General features: G+C 49.8%; 1 protein-coding gene across 3 annotated transcripts in view; it reads right to left on the bottom strand.

Moving 5' to 3' along the window:
* Nucleotides 1-10,401: 10,401 nt before the first annotated feature.
* The window catches only part of LOC144152990 (uncharacterized), a 102,598-nt gene continuing 85,135 nt past the window's right edge, over nt 10,402-27,864 (bottom strand). Inside the window, exons 1-3 of one of the 3 annotated variants that reach the window (XM_077684606.1) lie at nt 17,320-17,402; nt 14,676-14,727; nt 10,402-10,974 (exon numbers count right to left, since the gene is read on the bottom strand). In XM_077684606.1, the coding sequence (XP_077540732.1) occupies nt 10,672-10,974; nt 14,676-14,699 (327 nt within the window). In that variant the 5' untranslated portion in view covers nt 14,700-14,727; nt 17,320-17,402 and the 3' untranslated portion in view covers nt 10,402-10,671. Of the gene's footprint in view, nt 10,975-14,675; nt 14,806-17,319; nt 17,403-27,864 lie in introns of those variants that run through there. The other 2 variants (XM_077684605.1, XM_077684607.1) reach the window with 2 other exon arrangements.

The following is a 27,864-nucleotide window of genomic DNA, read 5'->3' as shown; positions in this document are numbered from 1 at the left end:
TCATCGGCCACACTGACGTACGCGTTCTATCGGGTTTTTTATTGTTTTTTTATGGTTTGTCAACGACGGTGGACTCGTAATTACTCACAATTGTGATGTGAATGTTTAGGTATGCCTTCAGAACTTCAGTCTCACTACAGCCTAAAAAAATGAAAACGGTATTTTGGTACATTTGTAAGGCCGCTGTGCTTCTTACGGGCTCTTGCAAGCTTTTATGTTTCATGCTGAAGATGGTTTTGATTCCTAAAAATAAAGACAGTTGCCACAAATTTGAAGCCTTTAGTGATTAATTAATTCATACAATTGTGTCTACGGCTTGCAACAAGCATAAATAGCATTGGTTTAGTGAAAACAACAAATACAGTTGGCAACAAGGCTCAGTAGAATGAAAAATGCACAGAAACAAAAAGAGCGCGGCCAGTACGAAATGCAGCGCATGAAAAACTATTCATCCGTTTTAACTGACTTTATTTATCACTCTATTGCTATATTCCCGTGTACATGGGTAACCAAGAATAAAAAAAAAAAGATCTGATGCACTTCAAATGTCAACTTTGGTGCTGGACGCTAATGGCAATGGAGCTCCCAAGTAACATTATGGTTAATACTTTTCTCTAGAAAGCAGTGAGCTCTACTTGTAGGTGGCAATATTCTCTGCTGCTAGAATACGCTTTTTTCTCGCAGTACAATCGTTCAGCTCGTCAAACAAATTAGATTGGCACCTTGACAGCCGGCTTCCGCCCGGAATTCACGCTTGACTGCCGGCACGTTTCCTGAATAGCTTCACGCTTCCTAGCCGAGTGCAGAAGACCCGTACTCTCGAGCAGAAAAGCTTATGGGCAACATTTTCGATGATGCCCCCTGGAAAAAAAAATTAAAGAGTCCCCTGCGACAAAAGATTAAGGAGTGTGAAACAGATATGGGCTGATCACCTAAAATTCAGAGCATGTTGGAATGAGCAACGGCCAATTATAGCTGTGGCATTAGGTACCGGAGGATACGTTAGTAACAGGCACGGTAATGGCTTCGACCTCCTTGAGAGGCTTTCGACAGATTTCAAAATGACCCGGAGCAGTGTCCTACACCACAAAATAAAGAAGGGTCAGTCCGGGAAAGGGGGAAAAAGTAAAATGAACAATGAACAAACAAAAAGTCTGAACAAGGAATCGTTTCCAAATCGGGGTGCGTACTCTACGTGTTTTCGTAATTATTATCATCATCATTCTGCTTCGGGGACATAGCGAAATTGCTCATCGTCGTGATGAGAGTGGACATTGAATCCGTGTAAGTTTGGTGCGTAGTATACTCCACGGAAAAGATTTTATCGGTAGTCGTTATTTTGAAATTGAGTAATTGACCTGGTACGTACCGCAGCCCCGCCTCCTTTGCCTAAAGAATCGCAAAGGGAGGGCCACGTGGTGTCAAAGAAAGATAACTGCCCCAGGCTCATGTAGCCAGGACTAAAGTGACTGACTGATGTACCCGGGCTGACGGACGGCCTTATCTCTTGTTCTTTATTCTCTCTTTATATCTTTCTGTGTATCTTTCTCTACTTTATCCTTTCGCTCCCCCTCTACTTCTCTTCTAACGCACTGGGTCGTATGCAGGTGAGCTCCCTGTAGAGCCCAAAAATATCCCAGTGCGCTTCCTTTGCTTTTCCTTTCCCACAGCCCACCCCCAGGCTCATGTAACCGTAGGCACCTGCCCGCAGAAGGACTAGCGATGCTTGTAGTATCTGCGCGCCATGGGCTTGGAATAACGGCTCCTCCACCCGCCTCCTCTCTTCGTTTCGAAATGATTCCGAAGGAAAATTTGACATCCACCTACAGAGGAAAGCTGTACAGCTTTCCTGTACAGCTTTCCTTTGTAGCCGTAAGGCTGCATTGAGGTGGATGTCAAATTTCCCTTCGCAGAAACTTACCCCACCTTGGGGGTTTCCCCTAAATCGGGTCGATTAACACCTGAGCTGCATTTTAACATTGCATGCACTAGACTTTTTTTTTTTTTTTTTCGAGGAAAGGCTAACTGCCTCTCTTTCACAGCTTCACTGTTCACTTACTACTAATTATATCATGGATGTGAAACATAGAAAAGCGCATGATGACATCACACGTCCCCCCCCCCCCCTCTTTTTTTTTTTTTAGCTGTACAATCGTTCGTTCTGCCCTTCCCGAACGGAGGCTTTACAGAGGGGCAAACGATTTTTGGCGCATTTAACATCCTATACCATGTGCCATGTGGTCTTACAAAACACGCGTCAGGAAAGGCCCTACGGGGGAGGGGGGGCGGGGGTCAACAATATATGTTTCTAGTAAGAAACGCGAAACTGGAAAGAGGAGCAACGAGCAAGCGAAATCGTTTTTTTAAGCGCAAAGCAGGATGCTTCAGAGCTTCATCGGCGTACGCGCACGTTTCGCAGGATAGATAGTTATACTTTCTTTGCTTAAAAATTAGGACGAAAAGGACGAATAAACGTCTCTATTGAGCTGTTAGCCTTGGGAAAGAGTCCTTTGAGACACTGCGGCTTCGGTTTTCTTCCCGAGCCAAAGCTGATCATCAAGGCCCGAGTTGTACAGTGTTCTCTCCCAGTGCTTGCGGAGGTGTGTTTGTGTGTGTGTGTGTGTGTGGGGGGGGGGGGATCTTCATCATAACAATGTTTCTTTAGTCCCTCTGCCCACCCAAGTTGGCTTCATCAACCATGGAAGAAACATACCAGAAGCAGTCAGGTGCCTTTTTCGTACTTCTGGAAGTTAGTGCGTGAACATTCGTTATCAAAAGCCTTCAACATCAATATTTGCATGTTCCGCCTATAATATTTGGGACGTCGCATATTGTAAAGCGGAAAAACCCATGCCCCAGGAACTTTGCCTGCTTCACTATTTGTGCGGAACGACGCGCGGCACGCAGAGCTGGATACCAGTGTGCACTCTTAGCCAAAAAGGACTAACGGGGCATCGGCGTTAGTCCTTTTGGGGACTAACTGCGTTGCCACTAGAATTAGTCCTTTTTGGGACTAACGGCAAGGGTACCAACTGTTAGTCCCTCTACACTTAGTCCCTTGATGGTTCAACTGTTGGTCCGCCATAAAGACTAACTGTTGGTCCCTTGCAGATCAACTGTTAGTCACCCCTGTTAGTCGACTGGAGACCAACCGTTGGTCCTCTGAGTATCAATCGTTAATCTTTCCCATTACTCTTCCTAGACCAATTGATGCTTTCAAGACTAAATGTTCATCCCTGCAAATGCTCCCCTCCGGATTAACCGTGCATACTAAAAGACGATGTGCTGGCTCGTGCAAGTACTCCATGAGTGACTGTCGTTCCATTAGACCGACAATTCAGAAGACAGGAGTAAACACAAGAGACCAGAAGCAGTATTTCTTGGCCACTTGTTCACGACAAAGTACTCACGACAAAGAAAATGTTACTTTCAAGCTTTTTATTGCAACACTGTGTGAGCAACATACACAACAAAAGTAAACCGTACTCTAATCTTGACGCCGGAGTCTCTATTTCGAAGGCCTGTACGGCACACCTTATTGAGGCGATGCGCCCAGTATTGGGCTATTCCGGGTATACATGGCTGCTGTCCTTGGCGCAAGCGTGCTCCACTTGTCTTGAGGTACTTGTCCGTTGAGAGGAGACAGCCATCCTCCGTGACGCTGTCGGCAATGGGCGTATGTCGTCACGCTCCTGCAGGAAATAAATAGGGCAACAAAACAAGTGTTATTCAGCAGCCCTAACAAGCATCCGTAAAAAGTACCTCAAAAAGCAAAAAGAAGCAAAATCAACGCTTTATGTAGTGCAGCCAAATGTGGCCTGTGAATTGCACTGAGTATAAAACTACGGATTAATTAAGACCATGGCCACGGTAGTTAACAAGCGAAACTCAGACATTGTTGTTTTTCTGACTCCAGCAGAAAAGACACCACTCAAACCAGCAATAGAACCTGGGGACTCATGCTCCCTCACTCAACACATTGAACCACTGTATAAGGGCAACAGAAAATAGAAAGATTGCTCATTTCTCGCATGCAGGTTCGCTATCATTCTCAGAGGCTTACGTAGAACGAAACAAGGGCCTCTTCCCTCTCTTTCACAAGACATGTAGGGAAAGAGACGCTTCCTGTCAGCACCAGCTCTAAATCAAAATGGTTTGACTGCAATCAAAAATAAAAAGAAAACAAGAAGGAATATTTATTTATTGGAAGAAAACCTGCTTTCCTGCGCTGATGGTGCGGGTTTGTATTGAACAAGGTCATTATTGATTTCTGGCTGTGATGTCGGTGTCGAAGAATGCGTTTTTATTTCGAAAATGTATTAAGAGCCAAATTTTCTCAATGCTTAATAAATTTAACAATGTTTAAGAAATAGCCTCGGGCGAAACAAACAAAACGGCGTCCTCTCAGCTTTCTGCATGGGGAGTGGCTATGGCTGCATGTTTTTATTTCCTCTTTGCGGACAGTTCACAGTGAGTTCGTACGTGCACACAAAAAAAGTCTTTCAAAGAAAAGGGGCAAAAATGTTTGAGGCTGACCACGCTGCGAGCGCTTGGCTGCACCAGTGAGGGAGCAACGAAAATGAAAAAAAGTGAAGGAAGCTTTCGGCCACGTTAGATGAGTCACGCGAGCGTGCGCCTGCTGCTGTGAAATTCATAGGCACGGGTGACGGGTGGGTGCGGGAAGGACTGCAGGACGAGAATGTTTCGTGAACGAGTTCCCCGAAAGCCAAACAATTTTGGGGGGGGGGGGGGCGCGTTACTGCCAGTTAGGTTCGCCGTGGCGGCCACAAGGAGGGCCGGTACTGGAAAAGGGGCCATTAGATGACACTGTATTCTAAAAAAAAAAAAAAAACCTTGCCCTGAGATACATAAAGATTCTACGATTTTGTTAGAGGATTTTTATTGCGGCGGTCAGACCGCGCCTTCGAGGAAGACTTCATTTTGCCGTTCTGCTGTGGTCCGGCAGATTACAAGTTCGGGTTCCGCAAATTATGGAAAAAAATGCCTTACTCAGCCAATTTACATCAGATTTCAACCGTTTTTGTCTAGTTTTATTCTGGACGTAGTTGCGGTTACGAGGGTGCAACTATTTTTGCCCTACTCAGCCTCAGAGTGTATGCGTCCGTTGCAGTTCCGGCGTTCTGCCAGACTTCTTGTAATTTTCCTGCTTAAAATATCACGTTTTCATTTAAAATTTAATATGTCTGCGAGTAATTCTTGTGTCCTAACAGCACCATGTTGTTATTTTAGTGTTCATATGTTTGCCTAAAAAGTTAGAGCCCTTCAAGATTCTCGGCCACGTGTTAACCACGCTTTGACATTTCTGGCTATAAATGTATTAAAACTGCAATTTCAACAGAAAAGAAGTTAGCGGTTAGCTTCCTTTTTGTACGCTGCTCCTGCTGGGACGGTTATTTATGCGGTTGGGCCACTTGTTTAAAGAGAAATTGCATTTTTACTATTTTAGGGTTAAGCAAAAAATTGCGTAAATATTGACCGAAACAAATAAAAATTAGGTCGCCGTCGGCAGCAACGCACAGCGAATCGACTGGCGTTGGTTTTAAAAAATAGCTGGCACTCTGACGCTACGATGCAAGCTCACGAACTTCAAAAAAAAGGGCGAATGGGGAAAAGCGGTCGCCGCCGCAGCTCACCTCTCGCACGTCCGTCCCCGCTGGCCGCCGAACATGTAGAATTAAGTCGGAGGGCCCCCTCCAGGGGGAGCAACAGCAACGTTGCGGGAGCAAAGGGCGCTGTTAGTCTTTCCGTTGGTCCCATTCGCGTCGAGGGACCAACGTTTGGTCCCTTCATTTTGCACACGGCCCTAATCTTGGCGCGTTTGGTCTTTTGGGGACTAAATGTTCCTCGCGAGGCGTAATTGCTGCAGTTAGTCTTATTTTCTCCCATTATGGCTAAGAGTGTGGTGACGACAGTGGTGCAGGAGTGCGCGGCAGTGACGTTGCGGCTTAGAGCTGGTGGTGCAGGCATTACAGTGTGCAGCGTGTATACATGCGCCCCGGACAGCCCTGGGACGCGTGCGTCCTGGACCGGTTGGTGTCTCTGTGCGCGGCCCGGCATCTCGCGACTTCAACGCACACCACACTGCGTGTGGAAATGGCCGGACGGACGCTCGCGGAAAGCACCTGTGAGACGCTATGCTGCGCCTCAACCTGTCCGCGCTCAACACCGGCGAGAGCACCTTCCGGCGTGGCAATCGCGCTGCAACCGCCATTGATCTCTGTCTGGTGTCCGCCGGGGTTGGGACCACCTGGAAGTGGGAGCCTAGCACGTGGGGCTCCGACCACTACCCGCTGCACATCGCACCACCCGACGGGACGACCAAGCGAGCCGCACTGCACCGCGTCGCCAACTGGGACCGGTTCCGGTGCTTCCTTGCCGAGCAGGACCTAAGGGAAGGAGCCGAGCTGCTCCGGAACGTGGTTTGTTGCGCCACGAGAGCCACGCGGAGCACCTCCGCAGCCTAGGGGGCCATCATGCAGGACCTAAAGCTGCTGCAGCTGCGGGCGGTGCACAACCGGGTGGAGAGGAAGGATGCAGCGCTCGGGGGAACGGTCGGACTACGGCGAACCGGCGCGTGGACGCATCCTGCCGCCGACACAGCAACCGCGTGAGCCGGCAGCGCTGGGCCGAGCTGCGCGTCAGCTCGCGCTGCCGCTGCCTCTGGAGCATCTTCAACTTCATCCTCAAGCCCCGGAGGAACTGCAACACCCTGGTTGCCATGGCCATCCGCAAGCAGGCCAGCTTTGCGCGGCTGACCGAGCTCTTCGCGACACACTTTCTGCCGCTGCACCAGGTGGAAACAAGGCCCGCTGCTGCTGCTGCTGCTGCTGCTGTGCCGGAAGGGAACAGTCCAAGAGGGGAGGGGGGGAGGGGGAACTGCCCTCGACGACGCCGCCATCATGGAGGCTGAGCTCCGCAGCGCCCTCTGCAGCTGCAGGCGCAAGTCGGCGCCAGGGGCAGACGGCCTCACTAGAGCCTCACCCATGGAGGAAGAAAAAGGCCTCACCAACCAGATGATGCGCAATCTGGACGAAGTGGGGTTCGGCCGGCTCCTGGCCGCCTACAACCGCTCATGGGATAGGGGCCGGCTGTCGCCCTAGCGGCTGCTATAGCCATCCTGAGGCCTCGTGGCAGTCACGGCGTACCGGCCCCTGATCCTCACGTCCTGCGGCTGCAAACTGCTCGGACGGGTGGCTCTCCAACGGGTGGATACCATCCCCGAGCAGCTGGCGGACTTCCGGAGGCAATGAGCAGCCACCGACTCCACCGCGGACGTCGTGGCGGCCCTCGAGCACGCCAGGGCATTCTAAGGTTCAAGTTTCATCGCCAGGGTCTGCAAGCAGGTGACGGCCCCCGTGCGGCTGGACGTGAAGGGCGCCTCGGACAACCTACAGCCCCACGCCATCTCCGCAGCCAATGAGGGGGATGGTATTGCGGGAAAGCTGCGAGGCTTCGTCGAGGCGTTCCTAACGTACCGCACGGCGCAGGTGCAGGTGGGGAACGTCCTGTCGGCTCCTCGGCCGGTGGACGTGGGCACCCTGCAGCGTGGGCATGGGCACATGGGCACCTTCCACTTCGACCTGGTGATGGCAGCCCAACTAGGCTGCCTGCCCAGGGGAGGGAGCCACCGGCTGTACATTTCGGTGTGCGCCGACGACATCGCCGCGTGAGTGCTGGGGCCCAAGGGACAGGGCAGAACCATCGTGCAGAAGCTGTAGGTGGCCATGGATCCAGTCCGGACAAAGCTTGCGAGCACAGGCCTGCAGCCGTCAGCGAGCAAAACCGACGCCATGCTTGCCCACCCGCGGATGGACCCGGCGTCTCACCATCGATGGTGATGAGCTCCAGTAGAGGACCAGGGTGCGCTACCTTGGGCTGACCCTGGACCACCGGCTGAACTTCCGCCATGTAGCCAAGGAGCTCCGAGTCAGAGCGCAGCTGGCAACCACGGCAGTGCACAAGATGGTCACAGCGGACGGTCCTCCGGCTGTATACAGCGCCTCTCGATGGCGGGTCTCTTCATGTACGCACTGCCGCTGGCGAGCCTGCGGGAACCAACGGGTGGCAGCTGGAAGGAGACACCGCAAGTGGGTCCGCGTCTGCCCCGGCTTGCCTCAGTGCTCGCTGTGCGAGGAGACGCTGCCCGACGCGGTGAGAGAGAGAGAGAGAGAGAGAGAGAGAGAGAGAGAGAGAGAGAGATAGATATAACACTTTATTTAACCAAGGGTTAGCGCAGCTTGGTGGCCGAAGACCGTAGAGCTTCGGCGACTGTGGCTGCCCGACCCGTGAGTGACTTCTGGAGATCCAGGCTTGAGCATCCCAGCGCTGCTTCCCACTGGTCGAGGGAGGTGATGAGAGGGTAGGGGTCACACTTGTAGGCCCACATATGATGATGTAATGTGGCCCGTTCTCCGCAGTGCTGGCAGAGTGTTGTGGAGTACAGTGAGGGGTGAATGTGATGAACTACGGCTAAACAGGGGAGGGATTCAGTTTGAAGCTGACGCCGCGTGTGCCCTCGAGATGACGGCTGACTAGCGGGCGCTGCGCGAGATTGACCGGCTGCGGCGAGCTGGGGTAGGTGGTAGCCCTGCAGCTCCCGGTAGCAGATGGTAGCCCCGCAGCCGCGGCTGCGGGGCTACCGCCACTCGCGCATGGGGCGCATATGCTGCCGCTCTCTTAGCAGGCGGTGGCCCCGGGGACGAGGGGGCCTGGCGGCGCGGCTCCTGCACGGGCGGCCAATGTGCGGCTAGCCATCCCGGGGCTGCGCAGCAAGCGGCGGACGCCCAGCTGCAGACAAGTGCAGCTGGCTCGGGAAGTCGTCTGGGGTGACCTATAGACGGTCACACACTCGTGCACACTAACGGCTCGGCGCGGCAGCAGCAGGGGTCGGCCGCAGCGGTCGCGGTGCTGGGGGAGGCCACCCGGCAGGCGCGGCCACCCTATTCTACATCTTCTGCCATGGCTGAGCTGGTGGGCATCAATCAACCTGGGCCTGGACCTGCTGCTGGAGACAGAGTTTTTGCCCGGGCGCTGCGCCCAGCTTTGCGACTCGCGGTGGCCCTGGTGCGGCTCCGGGACGGAGACTCGCACTCCCGTTTTTTTTCCGTGCTACAGCGTGATCGCGTTTTTTCTTTGGGGAAATTGTGACTTCCTGTATATGTTTCTTCCTTTTGCTTGTTGGATTTCGGTGCACAGATAAATCTTTCTGTCTGTAAATTATTTTTACCTGCACAATAGATTTTTTAGCACATGCTGCTATACGTCCGTATATATCGACTGTATGCTATTGTTAAAGGGGCGCAGTCCGTGTCAAGACTTACTTCCTTTTTGTCTGTGTTACCTTCAGTGTCATTTCGATACTGGAAAATAAATTATTCGATTTGATCTACTGGTGCGGGGCAGCCGGGAGAAGGCGGCGCAGCTGGCGGGTACTCGGCTGAGCCTGCAGTGGGTCCCCGCCCACATCGGGCTGGATGGCGACGAGCGGGAAGGCGAGGTGGTCGGCGGGTCTCACGCGCTGCCTCCCTCGGACACGCGTTGGCTCAGGCGGCTGCAGACGACGCCCGAGTGGACGGCAGAGTGGAGACACCGACTGGGGAGGTTCGCCTGCACTCACCGCCGAGCGCCCGTCCAGTCCCTGCCGCACGTACTGTACGATGCACCAAGTTTGCGGCAGGGTGAGCGGAGCAGCTGGCCGTGCTTCGAGGAATGTGGCCACTTGATGGACTGCTTTTGTGCCCGGGCAGTGCCAGGGAGCGGGACCAAGTGCTCGAGGGGGCATACCTGGGCGCCTCGGTGCTGCACAGCGCACTCCGCTACACCAGATAACTGCCCAGAATGTAGAGGAGGGCTGCTGATGATGCGGCTTGGGTGTGTGTATGAGCTTTTTTTTTCTATCCTGTTACATGTCTGTTGCACCATTGTGTTCTGTACCCTCACGTTTCGTGTATATTTTTAGTGTTTATCTATACGTATCCCTGCTTAGTCCCCCCTTTTTTGCTTACCGTATGTGTTTTATATATTTACCATTTTAACCTTCTCTCCTATCTCCCTCTTCTTGACTTCCCATTCCTCCTTCCCCACACCGGCAGGCGTTCCGGTGTCCGCCCCTAGCGAGACAATTTACTCCTACTGGTGGACCTTCCTGTCTTTCTAATGAAAAAAAAAAAAAAACATACGTACATGACTTCTTGCGGCGGCTCCTATCTTTCCGCTTTATAAGAACGCAATACTTTGACGAGTAGTTTAGCATTGCTTCTAGAATTAAAGATTGCCAGCGTACACGCTGGGTTACCCACTTACTCCTCCTAGAAGGGAGGACTGATATTTCTTTCTGCCCAAGAAGCGCACGCAGATCACCACACAACGCATGTGCGCATGTTTATTCTATATACCAAAGGTCGATCACTTTTTTCGCAGCCAATGTATATCAGAAGCGGCCATTCCCTTTTCTTTAGCCAAGTCAGTTTGATTGCTGGCATGTTAATTGCATTGAGCAAACGATGCTCCATTTCATTCCGTATATAAAATGCAAGATGTGCAAGACTTGCTTTGGAGTTTGAGTCGTTATATTCCCTGCCAGTGGGAGACGAACAGCTTTTTAATCGAACTGTATTGCGATACTCTGCCAGCAGTCTCGCAAGCGGCCCGTCATGGTCGGAGGCCAGGGATGGCGGCGATCAGGTCGTCGAGTCCGGTCGGGATTCCAGACGGCAACGTTGGCGCCGGGAGGCCAGGAATACCGGTGGGGAAACCGGGGGGCAAACCGGTGGGGAAACCTCCTGGAATTCCTGGGATCGTCGCGCCGGCCGCTATCTCCGAGATGAAGCCCGGCAGACTGACGCCGGGGGGCAGTGTGGCCGCTCCGTTGATCCACCCAGCCACCTGATCCCAGCCCGGGATTCCGCCTCCGCCACCCGAGCCACTGCCATCGTCACGACCCGGGAACGGGATCTGTGGAAATCATCATGATCACCACCATCATCATCATCACCCCACTCAGGTCCCCTGCAGGACGAAGGCCTCTCCCACCGACCTCCAACCGCACCAGTCCAGCGCTGCTCGAGCCCGCACTTTATTTCATCCCTCCACTCGGGTTAACGGCCTTCCCCTCCTGCTAGGCCCACCTTTTGGTGTCCACTCTGTTGCCCTAACTGTCCACCGGTTGTCGGTTCGTCTCCCTACACGGACAGCCCAAGCACGTTGGTTTTTCTTTACTTGAACTATGACTCTAGTTTGTTATCTGATCCGGGTAGCTCGTTTTCTGTGCCTGAGTGCCGCTCCAACATTATTCGTTCCGTGGCCCGTTGAGCCGACCTATGTTTGCTCTCTAGTTGTTTAGTAAGGCGCAAAGTTTCAGCTCCGCATCTCATCACCGGCAGTTTGCAATGGTTTTAGATATTTCTTTTGAGTGACAGAGGTAGCTTACTTTTCATTATTTGAGAGTGTTTGCCGAGTGTTCCCCAGCCCATGCCTATTCTGTGCCGGATTTCTCTATCGCGGTTGGGGTCAGCACTAACCATCCGTCCGAGATGGCTGTATTCTGTTACTTCCCTTGGCGTTACGTTTCCACTGAAGAAGACGTTTTGAGCATGCTTATTCCTCGTTACTTTAGATTTATTCATGTTTATTTTTAGCCCCACGGCCGCACTTTCTGATTGTAGTTCCTCGAGCATTGTTTGCATGTGTTCTGCATTCTTACTCAGCAAGACTGTCTTCCGCAAACCTCAAACGGCTCAATTATTCCATGCTTGTCCTTAGTCTTATGTTTTACCACTCAAGCTTTCTAAATACCCCCTCCAGACATGCTGTGAATAATTATGGCGAGAAAGTATCTCCCTGTCTTACTCCCTTTCGGATCGGGAATTTATCGGTTTGCTTGTGGAGGGTCTTCTAGGGTATATGTCTTCTAGAAGCCTTGTAGATCTCCTCTATTCCCTGGTCTCTTAGTGCTTATAGCACTGTTGCAGTGAGTACGGAATCGAACAAATACGGTGACAAATATCCAACCAGAAGCATATTTAGGTCCCTCAGTTACGGCTTGTTACGAGGATGGCGAACAACGTAAGTCCCATCGGTAAACACCCACATAGCGGCTAAACCAGAGTCGAACTATACGCAGGAGGTCACTGTTCCGGTTCTAGGCAGGCGCGCTATCGTTGCAACGGATTGAAAAATACAGAAGTCTTCGTTTACATGGCCTTTCAGAGCGCGTTAGGAACAAAAACCAAGAAAACTTTGTTAATTAACCATACTCTTCCAATATGGCCTGCCGTAAGTGTAGTTTCGGAGCATTCAATACCAAACTCATATCTCGCAGTACGTCACAGTGCGATTCATCAAGAGATCTACTCTTGATGAATCGCACTGCGCTTCGACTGCGTCGACTGCATCGACTGCGCTCCTATAATTGAGTTCCAAATTTAGTATAGTGCTAAGGCGTGATCGGAGGTGGAAGGATACGCGCGCCGATGATAACGTGAGCGACGCCGTTCCAGCTTAGTTGCGAGCACAATTCGCCACGGTTTTTCGCTTCGGAATACAAATTTCCTGTAAAAGCGCGTATGGGGTCATCAGGGCGTATGCGGCGGAGGAACGCGTTATGTTGGTCGCAGTATTTCACTTTTGGGGGAGATACATACCTTGAACAGTCTTGGCGCAGCATCTTCAAAGAAACAAAACAAAACAAAAACATGTATTTAAAAGTGGGTCCGTAACGGCTCAGGCCAGAGTGAAAGAATAAGGTGGTTTAGCTAGTGTTTGCTGGAATAGGTTCTTCTTTTAGGATAGGGGCACATCTATATCGCTATTCGATCAGTTAAATCAGATAAATTGAAATTGCTTGAATCGAATTCCGGGACATGGCTAAGTAATAAATTAACAACTATCTCTTCGTGGCTGCAGTTTAAAAAAAAAACACGCAAAGAATAAAATAACTCGCTTATTAATTCAAACTCCTAACGAAATTAGGGGATTTCGCTGGTTCGGTATGACGGCCCTCTGCAGTTTTGAAGACAGAAACGGACTTGTCACAAGAAACGTCTAAAACGCCTTAAAGGGAAGGTGAAGCGGTTTTAGAATTAAAAGAAAAGTTGACTAGCAGCAAGTACACATTGAATAGTTCATGTGCACGAAATATTTTCGCAATACATGCAATAGAAGCGGCGCAATGAGCAAACAAAAGTGGCCCGATGCCCCGCCCCCATCACGCCGCGCGATGCCGGAAGACCGAAGAGCGCGGGCGAAAACCGGCTGAAAAACGTCATGCCTGGACTTCCGGCCGGATCGGCCGCCTCGGCCATGCTCTTTTCGCCGTGTTTCCTTGTGAATGATACTTGTTGCTGTTGTGGTTGAAAGCACTCATTTGTACAATTTTCGTGTTCAAAAAGTATGCACGAACGCCAAACGAGTCATACGTTATCATGCCGTATTCCTAAGCAGAATAATGCCACGCCGGGATGCTTGATAACATACGAAAGCGACAGCCGAGGTGCTGTGCTTGATGACAGAGAATATACTACAGTACGTTAAATACTTTGTAAACCGCTCCAATGCGGTTTTTTATTTTTTATTTTTTTGATGCGACGGACGTGAATGTTCACATTAGATTCTAGATTTAGGAAGGATGGGCTCGTTACACGGGACACTCGTTACACGGGACGCACAGCCACTGGAATCATAGAGAGACAGTCACTATGAAGAAACAGCGCCCCCTGAGGGTATAAAGATGCAGGTTGATTCCCCCTCCCCCTTCCCATCCCTCCCACTGCGGGGCCAATCGTCCCGTACCCTTCGCGCCCTTATCAACAAGGGTTAAACGAAAGAGTACAGATGGTAACTTCTCTAAACCGTCGCCCTAGTCGCGCTTACACATTTATCAGGACGGACAGGACCACCAGAATGAGAACAGCTCGAGCCATTTTTACACACGCGCGCGTATTCCTGCTCATTGTTTCCGATTCAGGCGCGCAAAAGCGCACCAACCGCGAACAGCATGATCGTCTTTACTGGCGCTCGGAAAATCATTCCACGGACAAGCTTCGCTCGAGCCTTGCAAGGAAACAAGTCGCGTGTGTGCGGTCCTTACCGACGGCGGAGCAAGCGATCAAGGCGATCGCGCCGAGGGCGACCAAGGTTGTCGTCATTCTGCGGTGCTTGCTGTCCCCCAAGCAAAACTCCGAGCTGCCCGTCGTGTTCGCGCTTTTATGGTTTACGCTGGTGACAGGCTTCGGACTGTGCGGGGCCCCTAGCTTAAGCCATCTCTGAAATATGGCCATCGTATACCCTGCTGTGCTCAAGCCCGTCACAGTCGGGTCGTTCGACTATAGCGCCTGGTAGAGCTCAGCCTCGCGTGGAATAAAGCTCCGGGTTGCCACACGTCAATGGGCTGCAAAGACGGAGCGCTCGCAGTATTTCAAAGTAAGCTTTACGAAAACAGGCACGACTAGGCACAAAAACGAAATGCGATACACCGTCTGGCTCGATGCGCGATGCGGGTTGTGCGAAGGAAACGGAAAGAAAAGTAATGTATGATGACGGTTTTATGTGCAACACAAAAATGTAGAGGTAACTTTCATGCAGTAAGTCGAACAAACGCTAGATATAATTTCTCGGGCACTATAGCCGCGTGAAAAGCTCACGAGAGAAAAAAGTACCTGACACTGGTTGGCAACCTTCATTCTCGAGGTGGTTTTCTCGCACTTACGTCTGCGAAAATTTAAACAAACAAAATCACTCGGTCTTCAGCGCATGCGGTTTACGCATCAAACAATGTCTTCTACATTTTCTTACTGATTCCTTGTAGCATTTCTTTACAGGGCTGGCTTCGTCCTAATTATTCTCTGCGCCCCTCTATCTTTATATCTTCCGCTCTTTTTTTTTTTTTGTTATTGTTCTAGGTTTTGCAGCCTCATTGGAGGGCAGCTATAATATATTTGCTTCATGGCACAGCGGCCATTGTACATTTCCAGTGCAAGAAATTCCCCCTCCCCTCAACCCCCCCCAAAAGCAGCCCAAGTCGACCCGTTTGGGCAATGGCGCCGAATGGGCTCTATTAAGATGGCGCGTGTACAGATTGGGAACACTGATCGCTGAGAAGCCCTGCTATAGTGCAATGATTGCCCACTACGCCCTTTCCCAGTCGGCTGCTCTGCTTTCTTATGTCACGAGCATTTTCTTTACTCCGCCTCCAAAAAAAAAAAAAAACACCAAATAGGACGAAGAGGAGGAGGAGGATTGCTTTATTGAGGTAAGGAGGCCAGATGCCCTGGGGGGAGAGAGGTAAAAAGGTGGGGGAAAGAGCTGTTCAGCGGGGCTCCCTGTTCACACAGTTCTCTTTCTCTGCATATTAATGCAAAGGCTCGCTGTTCATATGCGGTTCACAGTTGACTCGCTTTTTTTCTTCTGTCTTTTCGCACATAAACCGGGCAGATGGAGCGTGCTTGGTGTATCTAGGGGAATCGGACAAGCTGCTACACCATTTTAAAGAGACCATTCACAAGAGCGCATTCAGTAATCATTTCAAGGGTTGGTGGATCTTCCCGCACCCGGCGTATGTGTTCGGATTCGGATGTAGGTACCGGGCCAATGGCTAAAAGCTGCGCACGGCCTTTGTCGAAGGCGGGACAGAGCCAGACTAGATGAAATAAATTTGGTGTGACATCACAACCACAGTGTGGGCAGTGGTGGAGCTCGGACCCTGCAGGGGCTGTCCATTTGTAAATAGGCCGCATTGGCGTAGACTTTGTTTGCGAATATTTCCCCCGAGCGTGAAAGAGGCTTTAGAAGGTCGAGGACTCCGTCCGGTGTCGCATCTTGCAAGCGTTGTCTGCTTAGTTTCTTTAGATACCGAAGCCGAAGTTGCTAATCCGACTGGAGGGAGGGAGTTGGTGCGCTGGGAACCGCGGGAGGTGCTTGAAGCCGCTCCCTGGCAGCAGCGTGTGCCAAAAGGTTGCCATGTGCACTCATGGTGTGTCCCGGTGTCCAGGCGATGCGAATCGTGAAGTCTTCTGCTTGTAGGTCGCGTACCGAAGTCATAATTCGGGTCGCCGTGCTATTAGGCGCGAACGCACGGTTCAGCTCCCGAAGTGCGACGTGGGAGTCCGTGATTATTCTGAACTTTCTTAATGGAGAGGGTGGAGGAATGTTGGCCAATGTGCCGGATTGCTCCCGAAATTCCCAGGAGTTCCACTTCTTCCACAAGCCCGTATGTATTGGAGACGTGACGGGAACCACTTATTTGGGGGATATCTGTAGAGGTCGAGGCTATGGCCGCCGTTCTTCCGTCAACCGCAGCGTCCGTGTAAATGTCTGCCTCATCTTCGGCCTTGTCGTTGACGAGGGTTCGAACATACTGCTCTCGGGCAGTTTGATGAGTTCTCCTAATTGGTCTGCGACGCGGGATGTCGATCGAAGGTCGCCCCCACGGAGAAATGGGCGGTGGAAAGTTCATTTGGTTAAAATCACTTTTTAGTTGATCCCATTCAGTAAGCACTCGTTCCTGAGGAGAATTCTCCACATGATGCTGGAATCGCAGCTTTGTTTCCTCTATAAGGGTATGAAGGGGCGGAAGGGGAACAACTTGATGCCGAATATCGACTCTTGTGAAGTTAGGAAGGCCACTAACCGCACAGAGAAGATGGCGATTTAGCTTGTGAAGGTCATTAACATGGGACGGACGTAGATCATACACGGGGAAGCCGTAGCATAATCGTCCATGTGCCACTGCGCGAGTGAGCATGGTACAAGCGTGTTGGTGTGCCCCGCCGTATTTACTGGACAACCGGGTGACCAGGTGTAAAGTAGGGCGCCAGGTCTTCCTAAGTTGGGCTGTATACCCATTGTTTCGGGCTGTTGCAACTGCTAACGAGAAGACCCAGCAGACGAATAGTGCCATTGTGAGACTCTATTACAGTGTCTCCTAGTTGAAGAGAGATGGTCTGGTCCTTATTCGTTGCACGTTTACCGTCGACGCTGAGCAGTTGCGTTTTGGCAGGGGATAACTGGAGCTGGAAGCGGGACGAGCTGTTCTCCAGGCTGAAGATCCCAGCTTGCAGTTCAATCTGCATGGGCTCTTTGGAAGGGAAATCGCTGGCCTCGGTCCATACCACGACATCGTCCGCGTAGAAAGCAAACCGGGCGGCAGTGTCTTGCTCCAGAGTACGAGCCACGCGATTCATCGCAAGATTAAAAAATAGGACGAAGGCTGCAATGATTTACATAATGAAGCAATAAAAAGGACCCCTCCCCCCCCCCTAAAAAAAATGAAAAGAACTGAAGCAAGCTGCAACAAGGTCGCACTTATCGCGCGGAAGTGGGCTCCGCGGATGAATTGCTTCCTGTCTCTCGTACCACGCAGATCCGCATCCTGTCCGGGTTGTCGCAAGCCCTGTAAGAGAACGCCACATATCCATGCACGTGCACCCAACGCTGTCGCTTTGGGAAAAAAAAGAATGTCGTGAACGCCCGCTCAGCGTAGCTCAGCCAAACTAATTGTGGCGGTTTCTGCTATTCTGTTCCTTTCCTTAACGGCCCGCCTCTGCTGACCCTGGACATTTTCCAATAATTGCTTGTGCTTTATATCTCTGAGCACTCAAGGCTCTTACGTTTTCTTAACAGGTTTGTCAAAAGCTCCTTCCCCTTCAGTAGAACTGCCCTTTGTATTTTTCATGCACGTCCGCTATCCCAGTCACTTAAAGAAGGGTCTGGTGAGAAGCAACCTGTATCCAGGGGGCGAGGCGCAACTAAAATAAAATAAGGGGGAGGGGGGGGGGTTAGCTTTGCGTTACAGTGACAAACAGGCGGGCACAATTCTGTGAAGAAAACCACTGTTCGGCACCATTTTGGCCCCGGCACAGTGCTATTTTCCACTCTGCTTCCCTCCCACATAAGCATCCACTTGTATCAAGATGCCACTGCATGTGCTCGTGACGACTCAATGGCGATTGTGTAACCGCATAGGCTCCCCGCATTGGCGTGGGCACTCTGCTCCGTTGCCAATCCATGCATGAAAGTGCTAATTAAGTGAGGCGTCTATGCTTGCCTCCCTGTAAACGACTTTTAAAATCTGTATCATGTGTGGCGGGTCATTCCTTTCCTCGTATGGCTCAAGACTAGACAATACCGACCTCTCTCCCGTCGGTTCCGCATATAGTAAAGTACGGGCGAGGCGGAATTGTGTTACTTTTATAAGAGTCCTTGTGTCACGTGGACGCCGCACAGCTCCAGCTCGCTTCCTTCCTTGCGGCTTCGTGCGAAACATCTGATTTTTCTCCGAACGTGTTAGCACATGGGTTTTGCGTATCGAGTTCTTTTTCTTCAGCCTATGGAGAAGCAAGAAAAATTCCGTTCCAGAGAGCCGCTGATGGAAGCCGCTGAGCCTGCGTGGGTGATCGAACCCAGGAAGGAGAGCAAAATGTGCCACTCAAAGTAGCGGTCCGCCAAAATGATCGAAGCGGGCCCTGCTTCACCCGATGCTTGCCTGCACTGCACTGAAGCCGCACTGAGTGTTCCACCTGCATGAGAAAGGACACGTGTGTTTACCACCGCCCTCACGGAGTCACATCGTCACGCCCTATTGGCTTTTGCACGAGTACAGTATTAACGCGGCTCGCCGAATTTTCGAAGTGTAATTGTTTGCATGGTTGCTAGTGATTGCGCTGCATCGAATCGACCTTCCATCCGAAGCACGCATGACGCATGTAGTCGGGCTCTTCTTGGCCGTGTACGCATTGTGTGTAGTCACCGCTGTGTCACGGCACGCTGTCTTTTTATCGTGTCGATATTACGGCAATGCTCGCTTCTCTCCTGTTCTGTGAACAGTTAATGACAGTGTAGCTGTCGTGATTTCGCCCATGGCACTTTCTGGAGTGGTGTCTCAGCTTATGTTACTACTCATTAATCGCAGCTTAATTCGTTTGTTAAAACTTTACCCAGTTCGTCGTCGCACGAAAATGTCCAATTTTGGTGAGCAATTTCGGCTGCGAGCTCGGGGACAAATCTTTGAAACAGAGGATACGTGGCTCGTGGCAAACAAGCGAGAGAGGTAAAATAATAATGACAAAAATATCTGAAGGTAAAATAAAAGATAAGAACAATAAAAAGATTTAGCGAGGCACTGCGCACTAAAATAAAACAAAAACACCACCAGCGAGCACTCAGCGGCCCGAGAAAGCCACAAAGCGCTTTCGCTGCCTTCCAGAAAACTGAGGGCCGAAGCCCAGACGCCAGAAAAGGCTGTGCAGGGAACGGACGGTCACCCAGTCCGCGAGGAGTGCTGGGCAGTGTGCACGACTCGTTGCAAAACGGGCGAAAGCCGCACTTATTACTCCTTAAAGCGCAGGTTGAGGTTTGCGCGGCAACGTTCCAGATACCTCTGATTATCACCTTTATCACCTTTGATTTTCACCAAAGCCTAAGGTTGACAGAGGTCGTAGCGGCCGAACCGTGATCCGTGTGAATGAATGACGAAGTGGGTAAGCGTAACATGCCTGCCGGTCCACAAGCGTGAGGTTTCGAAGGCGTGATCGAGAAGGCGCGCGCATAATCGGTGCCATCACGCATGCAACATTTATGCGCAGCTCTTCGTCACGACAGCAACCGGACGGATCGTGATTACTTTATTACTCGCCCGATTATTTGCGAACCTTGAGATCCGCCGTTGCTTTTGAATGAGCAAACCATGTCCGGCAATGGAAGTGCCGCAACGGACCAGGTCGCCGTTGTGACAGCCAGGGCAGCGATTGTATATGCACGCTGTGCGAACGCTGCCAGCAGGCAGAGACACAGCGAACGAACCTACGTGATCCCGCATAGGAGAATTCAGTAAAACTTTCCAGCAGGGACCGTTTTAAATCTACAGCTTGCTAGCCAGCAAAAAAAAAAAAAAAAAAGAAGAAGAAGAAGGAGAAGAAGAAAGAAAACAGTAAGATTTCATTGCTCTATACAAAACACTTACATACTGGGTGATTTGTTTTAAAATTACGCAGCAAGCACCAAAAAAAAAAAAAAAGCTCGGTACTTTACAGTAATTTACAATGCTGGGAGCGTTGTTTATTGTTTGCGTGATCATCAGCCAGTTGGTACCCAATGTGAAGCGATTACATCTCGTAGCGAAGTCCAGCCGCTGCGTGATTAAGCCTTCTCGCGTTTTCCTCTTGAAACTTACGTCTTGAAACGCGCGCCTCAGCGGTACTCGCAATCGCGAGTTCTTTTTCTGGATGCTCTCGAACAAGCGTCGTGTCTTGCTCCAGTCGTACCGGAGAAGCACAGCGTGGTGCTTGTTTCATGTCCTCCTCCTCGTTCACACTTTCGCATGTTATCCAGTTTTACAACACTGCTAACGCGTTTCGTAAGTTAAAGCTAACCGCATTTTTTTTAAAGCTTAGGCCCGTCACATAAATGTAGTCTGACGTATATTTCTTTCATCATTGGTGCTTATCTTTAGCTGTATAGACGAAAAGTTAGAAAGCGCAAAAAACCGTTCGGAAGGAGCAACGTACAGATGACAGCACCAAAAGGATGAGGCCTACACACTCCGCCGCAGCATCAGACATGCGAACGTAGTAGAACTCAGCCTGCGAGCAACATCGGTCTTGAGAGGCGATGCACATCAAGTGGCCCAGCAAGAGAAGCACACACAAAGAGCCGATAAAAATGGCTTTGCTTTCACAATCGTTCTGGTTTGTGCGCTGTCTAGAAGGTTTTGATGGCGGCAGCCCAAGGGATAAGGCACCCTGCTTTGTAGCGCTGGCCCTATAATACGTGCGAACTTTTGAATTATCTTGGATGGCTGAGTGCTCCTACTGCGGAACTTGACGCTTCTTCAAGGAAGGGTGTGCGTGCTTTTTTCACCTGAATCATTTCGCAGCTTTGGTTACGCAGGCGGTATTTGCATTTGCATAAAGCACTAAATCCCCCCATTAAAGTCGCGCTAAACCTCCAAAGTCACAGCCGCAGTGAAAGGCAGGACTCCTGGTGCGGATTAGCTGGTTCATGTTCATGAAAAGACGGCATACAGTGCAGACGAAACAGGGCCGAGGAATAGAAACACGTAGAACACGAACGGGCGCTGACTAGCAATTGTTTATTTTTCGAGCGTACAAGCAAATCTACATCAAAAACAGAACAACAGAGTTTCTAAAAAGAAACGGACGGCAAAAAAAGACTAACAATCAACAAGTTTTTGATCACAGGAACCCGTCTAAGAGTTTGATCTCTTTATAAAGGAGTAACAAGGCTGGCGTGCTTATGCATTTGTAATTCGCTTCCATTATCTCTCCCTCGGCGTTATCTGAAGCTCGTCTAAGGAAGTTTGTTTCTTGCAGTAGTAGCTTACATCTGCATCATTAACAATGCTCGCTCATGCGACCACCTAAATTGCTGCGTACTGAAAGTCTGTGCTCTATCGCCCGCTCATCGAAGCACGCGGCCGCAGTTCAGTGGCACCTCGTAAACCACGTTACGTATACAGTCGATGGAACGGGTTGCATGTTCTTTTTTTTTTTGCAATCTCCCTCGCTTCTTTCTTTCCCAGCGAGGGGCTTTTTTTTTTTTTTTTTGCTAACTTGCACGGGGCAGAAAACAGAACGTTCACCTCGTACCTTGCTGCAACATTCTTGTTGGTGTTTGTTAATGCTTCTGGTACTAACGGCCTAAACGAGGATATCGCAACCGTCATGAGTAAGTTCCCTGCTCTCTCAAAGGGTATAACATTCCCTCTCAAGAAGCCGCGAGGAACGTCAATCCAGTTTTTGGACTTGAAACTTGATTTTACGCTCGAGCATGTGCGTTACATCTACAAACCGAGAACGAAAAAGAGCCTTCTGCCTTTTAATAGCGCCCATTCAAAGTTGGTCAAAAGGGGCATAGCTACAAATTGTCTTTAAGCTGCTCGTGTCAAGTCGAGTCAGCATAAACTTGACGAAAGTATTCAAAATTAAAGCACGCGCATAGATAATGCTGGGTTTATTTTTGCGGCTTTTGTCACAAACGTTTGTGGAAGTTTTCTGCAAAGGGCTAAGGGAAAGGAGAAAACAGCGAAAACCCAGTAGGAACGCAACAAAACGCATTTCATTTTACACTTACACTGCATCTCCCACAATGTTAAGAGTGCTGCGGCAAGGTACAAGGTGAACGTTCCGTTTTCTGCCCCGTGCTAGTTAGCTAAAAAAAAAAAAAAAAAAAAAAACCTTCGCTGGGAAAGGAAGAAGTCAAGGTTGATGACAAAAAAAAAAAAAAAAAACATGCAACTATCGATTGCATAAGTAACGTGGTTTACGAGGTACCACTGAACTGCGGCAATGTGCTTCGATGAGCGGGCAAGAGAGCACAGACTTGCACTACGCAGCAATTTAGGCGGTCGCATGAGTGAGCATTGTAAAGGATGCGGATGTAAGCCACTACTGGAAGAAACAAACAAGCGCTCCGTGGCGTCTCTGTTCTTTTTCTTGTCATCGTCCGCATGCGCTATGAATTTTTCTACAATGCAGCACCAACTCGTTCAGGAATCTGTACTCGTGGAAGAAACAAAGTTCCTTATGCGAGCTTCAGATATAACCGAGCGAGAGATAATAGTAGCCTATTACGTTAAAAAAAAGCGAATGACAAATGCATAATCACGCCAACCTTGTAAGTCCTTGATAAAGAGATCCAATAAACTTGTTGACTGCTAGTATTTTTTTGCCACCCGTTTCTTCTTAGAAACTTTGTGGTGCTGTTTTAAGTGCGAATGCACTTTATAAGCGACCCCAAACCATCCACCGCCGGCGGCGGCGGCGTCCGCAGTGCTCCTCTATATTTAAAAAAGAAACAGCATCCGGCGCCAGGTTTCGATCCGAGGACTTTGCGGCCGCAGCGCGACGCTCTACCGACCAAGCCACGGACGCGACGCTGATATCAGTGTTAGTGACGCGCCTTATATCTTTAACGCATTCAAACTACGTCGTCAGCGGCGTGCGTTGGCGACTCAGCGGCGTTATAGCGGCTTGATAACTGCGTGGTGTACACGTGATACTACAAACCCGATGGAAGAGATGGAAGAGAAGGCGGCGAGGCGGTGGGCTGCGGGGGCCGAGCGCAAGCGCCGCAAGCGGGCCGACAACCGTGCATTCGCACTTTCACATTCTCCCCCTCGGGGAAATGCGGGGGAATTTTTTAGTAGTCAGCGCCCGTTTGTGTTCCACGTGTTTCTGTTCCTCGGTCCTGCTTCGTTTGCGCTGTTCCGTCTTTTCATGAGCACTCGTTAAACGAAGCTTCATTGCACGCAGGGCGTTCGCCATCATGAAACGTCTATTACTGTACAGTTAGAGTGTTTTGATTTCAATAGCATCTGGCAGACAAACTTAAGGCTGCATGCGTGCTTGAAAGGCGAAAGCACGTAAGCGAGAGCGAAGGCGAAGTCAATTATCAAAGACTTCTTTACTGTTACGCCGTGTTTGCGTCCCGCTCTTCTTTTTCGTTTCTTCGTCTTTTGGGCGGAAATACTTGGATAGCCCCCCTGAATCGGAGTTCTCCGCGGCTGGTGTGCACCCGCTCTACTCACGCGCCGTCACGTAGCTAATTTGTCACGCGGGACGCACGGGAATTGGCCCAACTCTTGCTCTCCTTCTGCCAGTGTACCGAGTTGGCGCAGTGCAACGCACTCGGCTTCTATTCTGGAAACCATGGGTACAGATCCCACACGAACCCGAAAGTGCTTTCTTCTCGTTACAGCGGCGTCCATTTTGATTCGATTTGTGTTGACACCGACGACGGCTACTCATTGTCGCGGACCAACTGTTACCTCTTGTACGTGATTGCTGTTCTGCTTTGTTAAAATTGTTTATTAGTGGGGACGTTGAGAATAGCCACGGCCCCACCCTTGAAGAAAAGGTTGAGAAAGTCCTGCAAAATGTGAAAGAGCAGTCATAGACTCTGAACGACATTAAGCGTGATAAACGTTCGCTTCAGAAGGAAGTAAAATAAAGCGGTAACTTCATCAATGACTTTGATGAGAGACTAACTAAACTGGAATCTCCTCTCCCGAACGTGCTGGACACTCAGAACGCAATCACTGCTGTGAACAATCAAGTAGCATAAATAACGCACAAGCTCGCCAACTTGGAAAATGGACAGTGGCAGAATAATTTGCTCATATCTGGGCTACCAGTGAACAAGAAAGTGAAAAATCAGAAGATTAATTGCACAGCGTCAACACAAAAAAATTCTCGTTGCTCGAAGTAAGCCCTGATAGCATAGAACGGATGCACAGGCTGGGCAAGAAGCGAGGAAAAGACAGCACTGTAATTATCTGTTTGAGAGACTCAGGAGAAAAAAACTTCAGTTGTTATTCAGCGCCTGTGTGTCGTTCCATCCCTATCGTCTCTGGGAAAGCGCGCAAGAAGGTAAGCACAAATGTTCACGCGTTCGCCTGTTCCGCGATAAGCTTTCAGTGGACGACCGACTGCATTGCAGGGATGAACTAACGAAGCCTCGAATTAGCTGCAATAGTCCGACACCTTCGAAGACTCCAGAGGAAAAAAAAACACTCGTCGTGAACCACGTGGACCTGCAGGTCGGGCTGGGGCTGCTGCCCGGCGTGGTCCACGTACCATGGACGAGCGCGTCCAGACCTTGACGGCGCGATGCTGTGGCCAGGATGGGGGCGATCGACTCTCATACTCCACCAAAATGTTGCCAAAGTTTGGCCACCAAAGTTTGGCACCCGCACAGAGAAGATCATATGAGAAAATGCGAAAGCATTGAGAATAAAGCTCTGAGATTTATATGTATACCTCTTATCGTCGAACGCAGTCGATAACACAATCCCGGCAAAGGGCTTGAATCATGACTGCCAACCACAGAATGAAGAGAAACAGACTGAAATTCCTTTTCCAGATATTGCATGGTCACTATTATTACACTAACAGACTCAAATTCCTTTTCCAGATATTGCATGGTCACTATTATTACACTAAACCTTCGGTATTGCAAAGTACGTCACGTGGAAAACCTTACCTGCGCGCACACACCAAACCACTGAATTATAGAACAGATCGTCTAAAATATTCCTTTTTCGTCAAGTGATTGACGAATGGAACTCGCTGCCAAATGAAGTTGTTATTCTCAGTGAAGTCAAACGCTTCGAAGCTGTGTTATGCAATATGCTGCCCCAGGGCACCTAATATCGCCTTCATTTTGTTTGTTATTAACTAAGAAGTACCCGCCGCAGTGGCTCTGTGGCTAAGGCGTTGTACTGCTGAGCACGTGGACGCGGGTTTGATTCCCGGCCGTGGCGGCAGCTTTTCTGCTGGAGGCGAAAAGCAAAAAATGCCCGTGTGTTCGAGATTTCGTTGCACGTTAAAGATCCGCAGTTGGTCAAAATTAATCCGGAGCCATCCACTACGGCACGCCTCATCTCCTGAGTAGCGTCGGCGCGTTAAACCCCAATATCAATCAAACTAGGAGCAAGTGGATGCGCAAGTGTTAGTTCTGCGGATGTAGTTTATTGCATGCCTATGCCCAATTTTTCAAGCGCCTTTCTTTTGCTTTGATTGCTTGATGTCATTCTTGTTTATTTCCCAATGTAGACTCCTGTCTTGGCTGTATGTTGACAGTATCAATAAATGAAAAAATGAATTAAAAAATATGGCTTGCGATAAACGACTGGAATTTTATGTCTGTGACTGCATGGATTTGACAATGGCTTTGTTGCAGTGCATATCAATAGCTCCCGCAGCAACTTCATTTTCTAGAATTGATATCACCACCTTAAGAAGCGCTTTCGTCTATTTCATGTTGTGCAGGCATGATTTATTTACTTATTTCTTCACATTACCTGCAGCACCGATAAGGCATTACAGCATAGATATAACTCGTCACATGGGGAAAAATAGAAAAGAGGGTGTGTGAGACAAATCAGCCCACTAGCGCGTCAGATGTTCAATCAATGTCACTGTTGGAATACAAGTGTTACAAAAACGTGTGGAACAGAGCGTTAGATGCACAATCAACAATATTACTTGGTATCTTATTCCATTCACCAATGGAATGGGGAAAAAAGAACCCTTGTAAACAACAGTACGGCAGCCAAATGTCACGAATTTTTCATTCATGGTAGCGTTGCTTAGATACAAAGACTGGGGGTAGTAAGAAGATGTTTGGGTCAATGCCAGTCTTCTTAAAATAGATACGGTAAAGTAATTCAAGTTTTTGATGCAACCGAGGTTTGCTTAGTGGTTTCCATCCCAACTCTGCTCTAAGTGACGCAATGTTAGTATACAAATCGGGCGGCGCGTTTCTCGACGCGTTTTAACAGTACCCCTAAATGATCAAATTTTGGGTCCCAAACGGCTCAGGCGTACTCTACAATGGACCTTGCGTTGTTGAAAAAATTGAAGCATCTCCACGAAGTGAATCATGACGAGTGGGCGAAGCACTGGGAATCGTTCTTACCGTAAATCACCCGTGGCATTGTCCACTCGCGCATGTAAATGAGTGATAACGCGTGTGTACAGTATATACAATTCCAATCCAATCGAATCCGATACTATTCAATTTATTCCAATCCAATCCAATCCATTCTATTTCAATTTAATCAATTCAAATACAATCAAATCCAATTCAATGCTCCTCGCGCATGCGCAACACTCTGTAAACGGACGCCAAGCCCCGGACAAAGCGAGGTCCTTAGGGTGCTTCGCCCCTAATATAAAAGTTCCTTAACTTTTGGAGGGGCATCACTGAAGTTGTGTTTCAGAAAATGAAGCATTCGGGAGGCTGAGAAGGGCGCGTGTTCAACCTAACGTTTCCAGGTTAGGCTGGGTGAAAAATAGACGCCAAGATATGCCGCCTTTTATCTGCGAACTTTACAAAGGCAGAGGACGCACTTCGCTCCACTTCATCTATAAAAAACAGCATTTTGAGACGGCAGCCTCTCGTCCGATCACCATCACTGGAAGTATACGAGGTGCTTTCTTTGCAAGCATAAAAATGATCTAATGACAGGTACACTTCTTCTAATGCAAGTTAGCGCAAACTTTCCTGTCAGTGAGCATTCGAGACAAACAATTTTATCTCTTCCGCAAGCTCATGGCGCACCTCGCACTACCAGCGTCCAATTACACTGTCGCGTCTGGTTCGGGGTGGCGGTAAAAAAATAATAACAAATCAGGCAAGCTTGCACTCCCGTGCAAGACTTAAACGGCGGAGCCGGACACACGGTCAAGTTTCGGCATCATTGTTTATTTGCATAGTTTCGGCACTCGTAATGGTCGTCACATGCATCCAAGAGGTCGGCGACCTCTCCCAGGCAGGGCGTATTTTCATCTTTAGCAGGAGTTTTATTATTATTATTATTATTATTTTGCTAAAGCCACTGCGCATGGCAGGGACGCTCGGCGGTCGCCGCGCTGCACGTGCTCGTGGGCGCTCCTCTACCCTTTCCTGATATTTTTTCCTGCAAGAAGAGCTCCGCTGTTATAAAAGAGAGAAATCACGAAGGAGGAGCCAGTTGGGCGGTATACGTGAGTCGCGTGGGCGGGAAATTCAATGGTTCGCCACGCCACGGTGCTTTGTTACGCCGAATGTATTGGCGGGAAATCGGCGTGGAGTCCTTGGCCATCGCGGTTCCGCGCCTGCCTTCATCCGAGCGCCCGAGGCCGCGGCGGCGAAAGGTTATCACGTGACGGTGCAACGTGACGGCGAAATTTGCATCCCCGCACCACCTGCCTGTTTACCGAGGCTCAAGAGGGGGGTCTTGCAAGCGAGTGCTCAGGCGTCAGCTTCGTTAACATGCTGTCACGACTACTGCGAGTCGTTTACACGGTTGTGCCCAAAAGGCAGCTCCTTAGGTCAGGCGCAGTAATT

This window comes from Haemaphysalis longicornis, unplaced genomic scaffold (assembly GCF_048455015.1).
Source record: "Haemaphysalis longicornis isolate Haplotype H1 unplaced genomic scaffold, Haemaphysalis longicornis Haplotype H1 scaffold_9, whole genome shotgun sequence".
In the NCBI taxonomy this organism is placed as follows: domain Eukaryota; kingdom Metazoa; phylum Arthropoda; class Arachnida; order Ixodida; family Ixodidae; genus Haemaphysalis; species Haemaphysalis longicornis.
The sequence above is the reverse complement of the archived record's forward strand: the minus strand, read 5'-3'. Positions and strand labels throughout refer to the sequence as shown.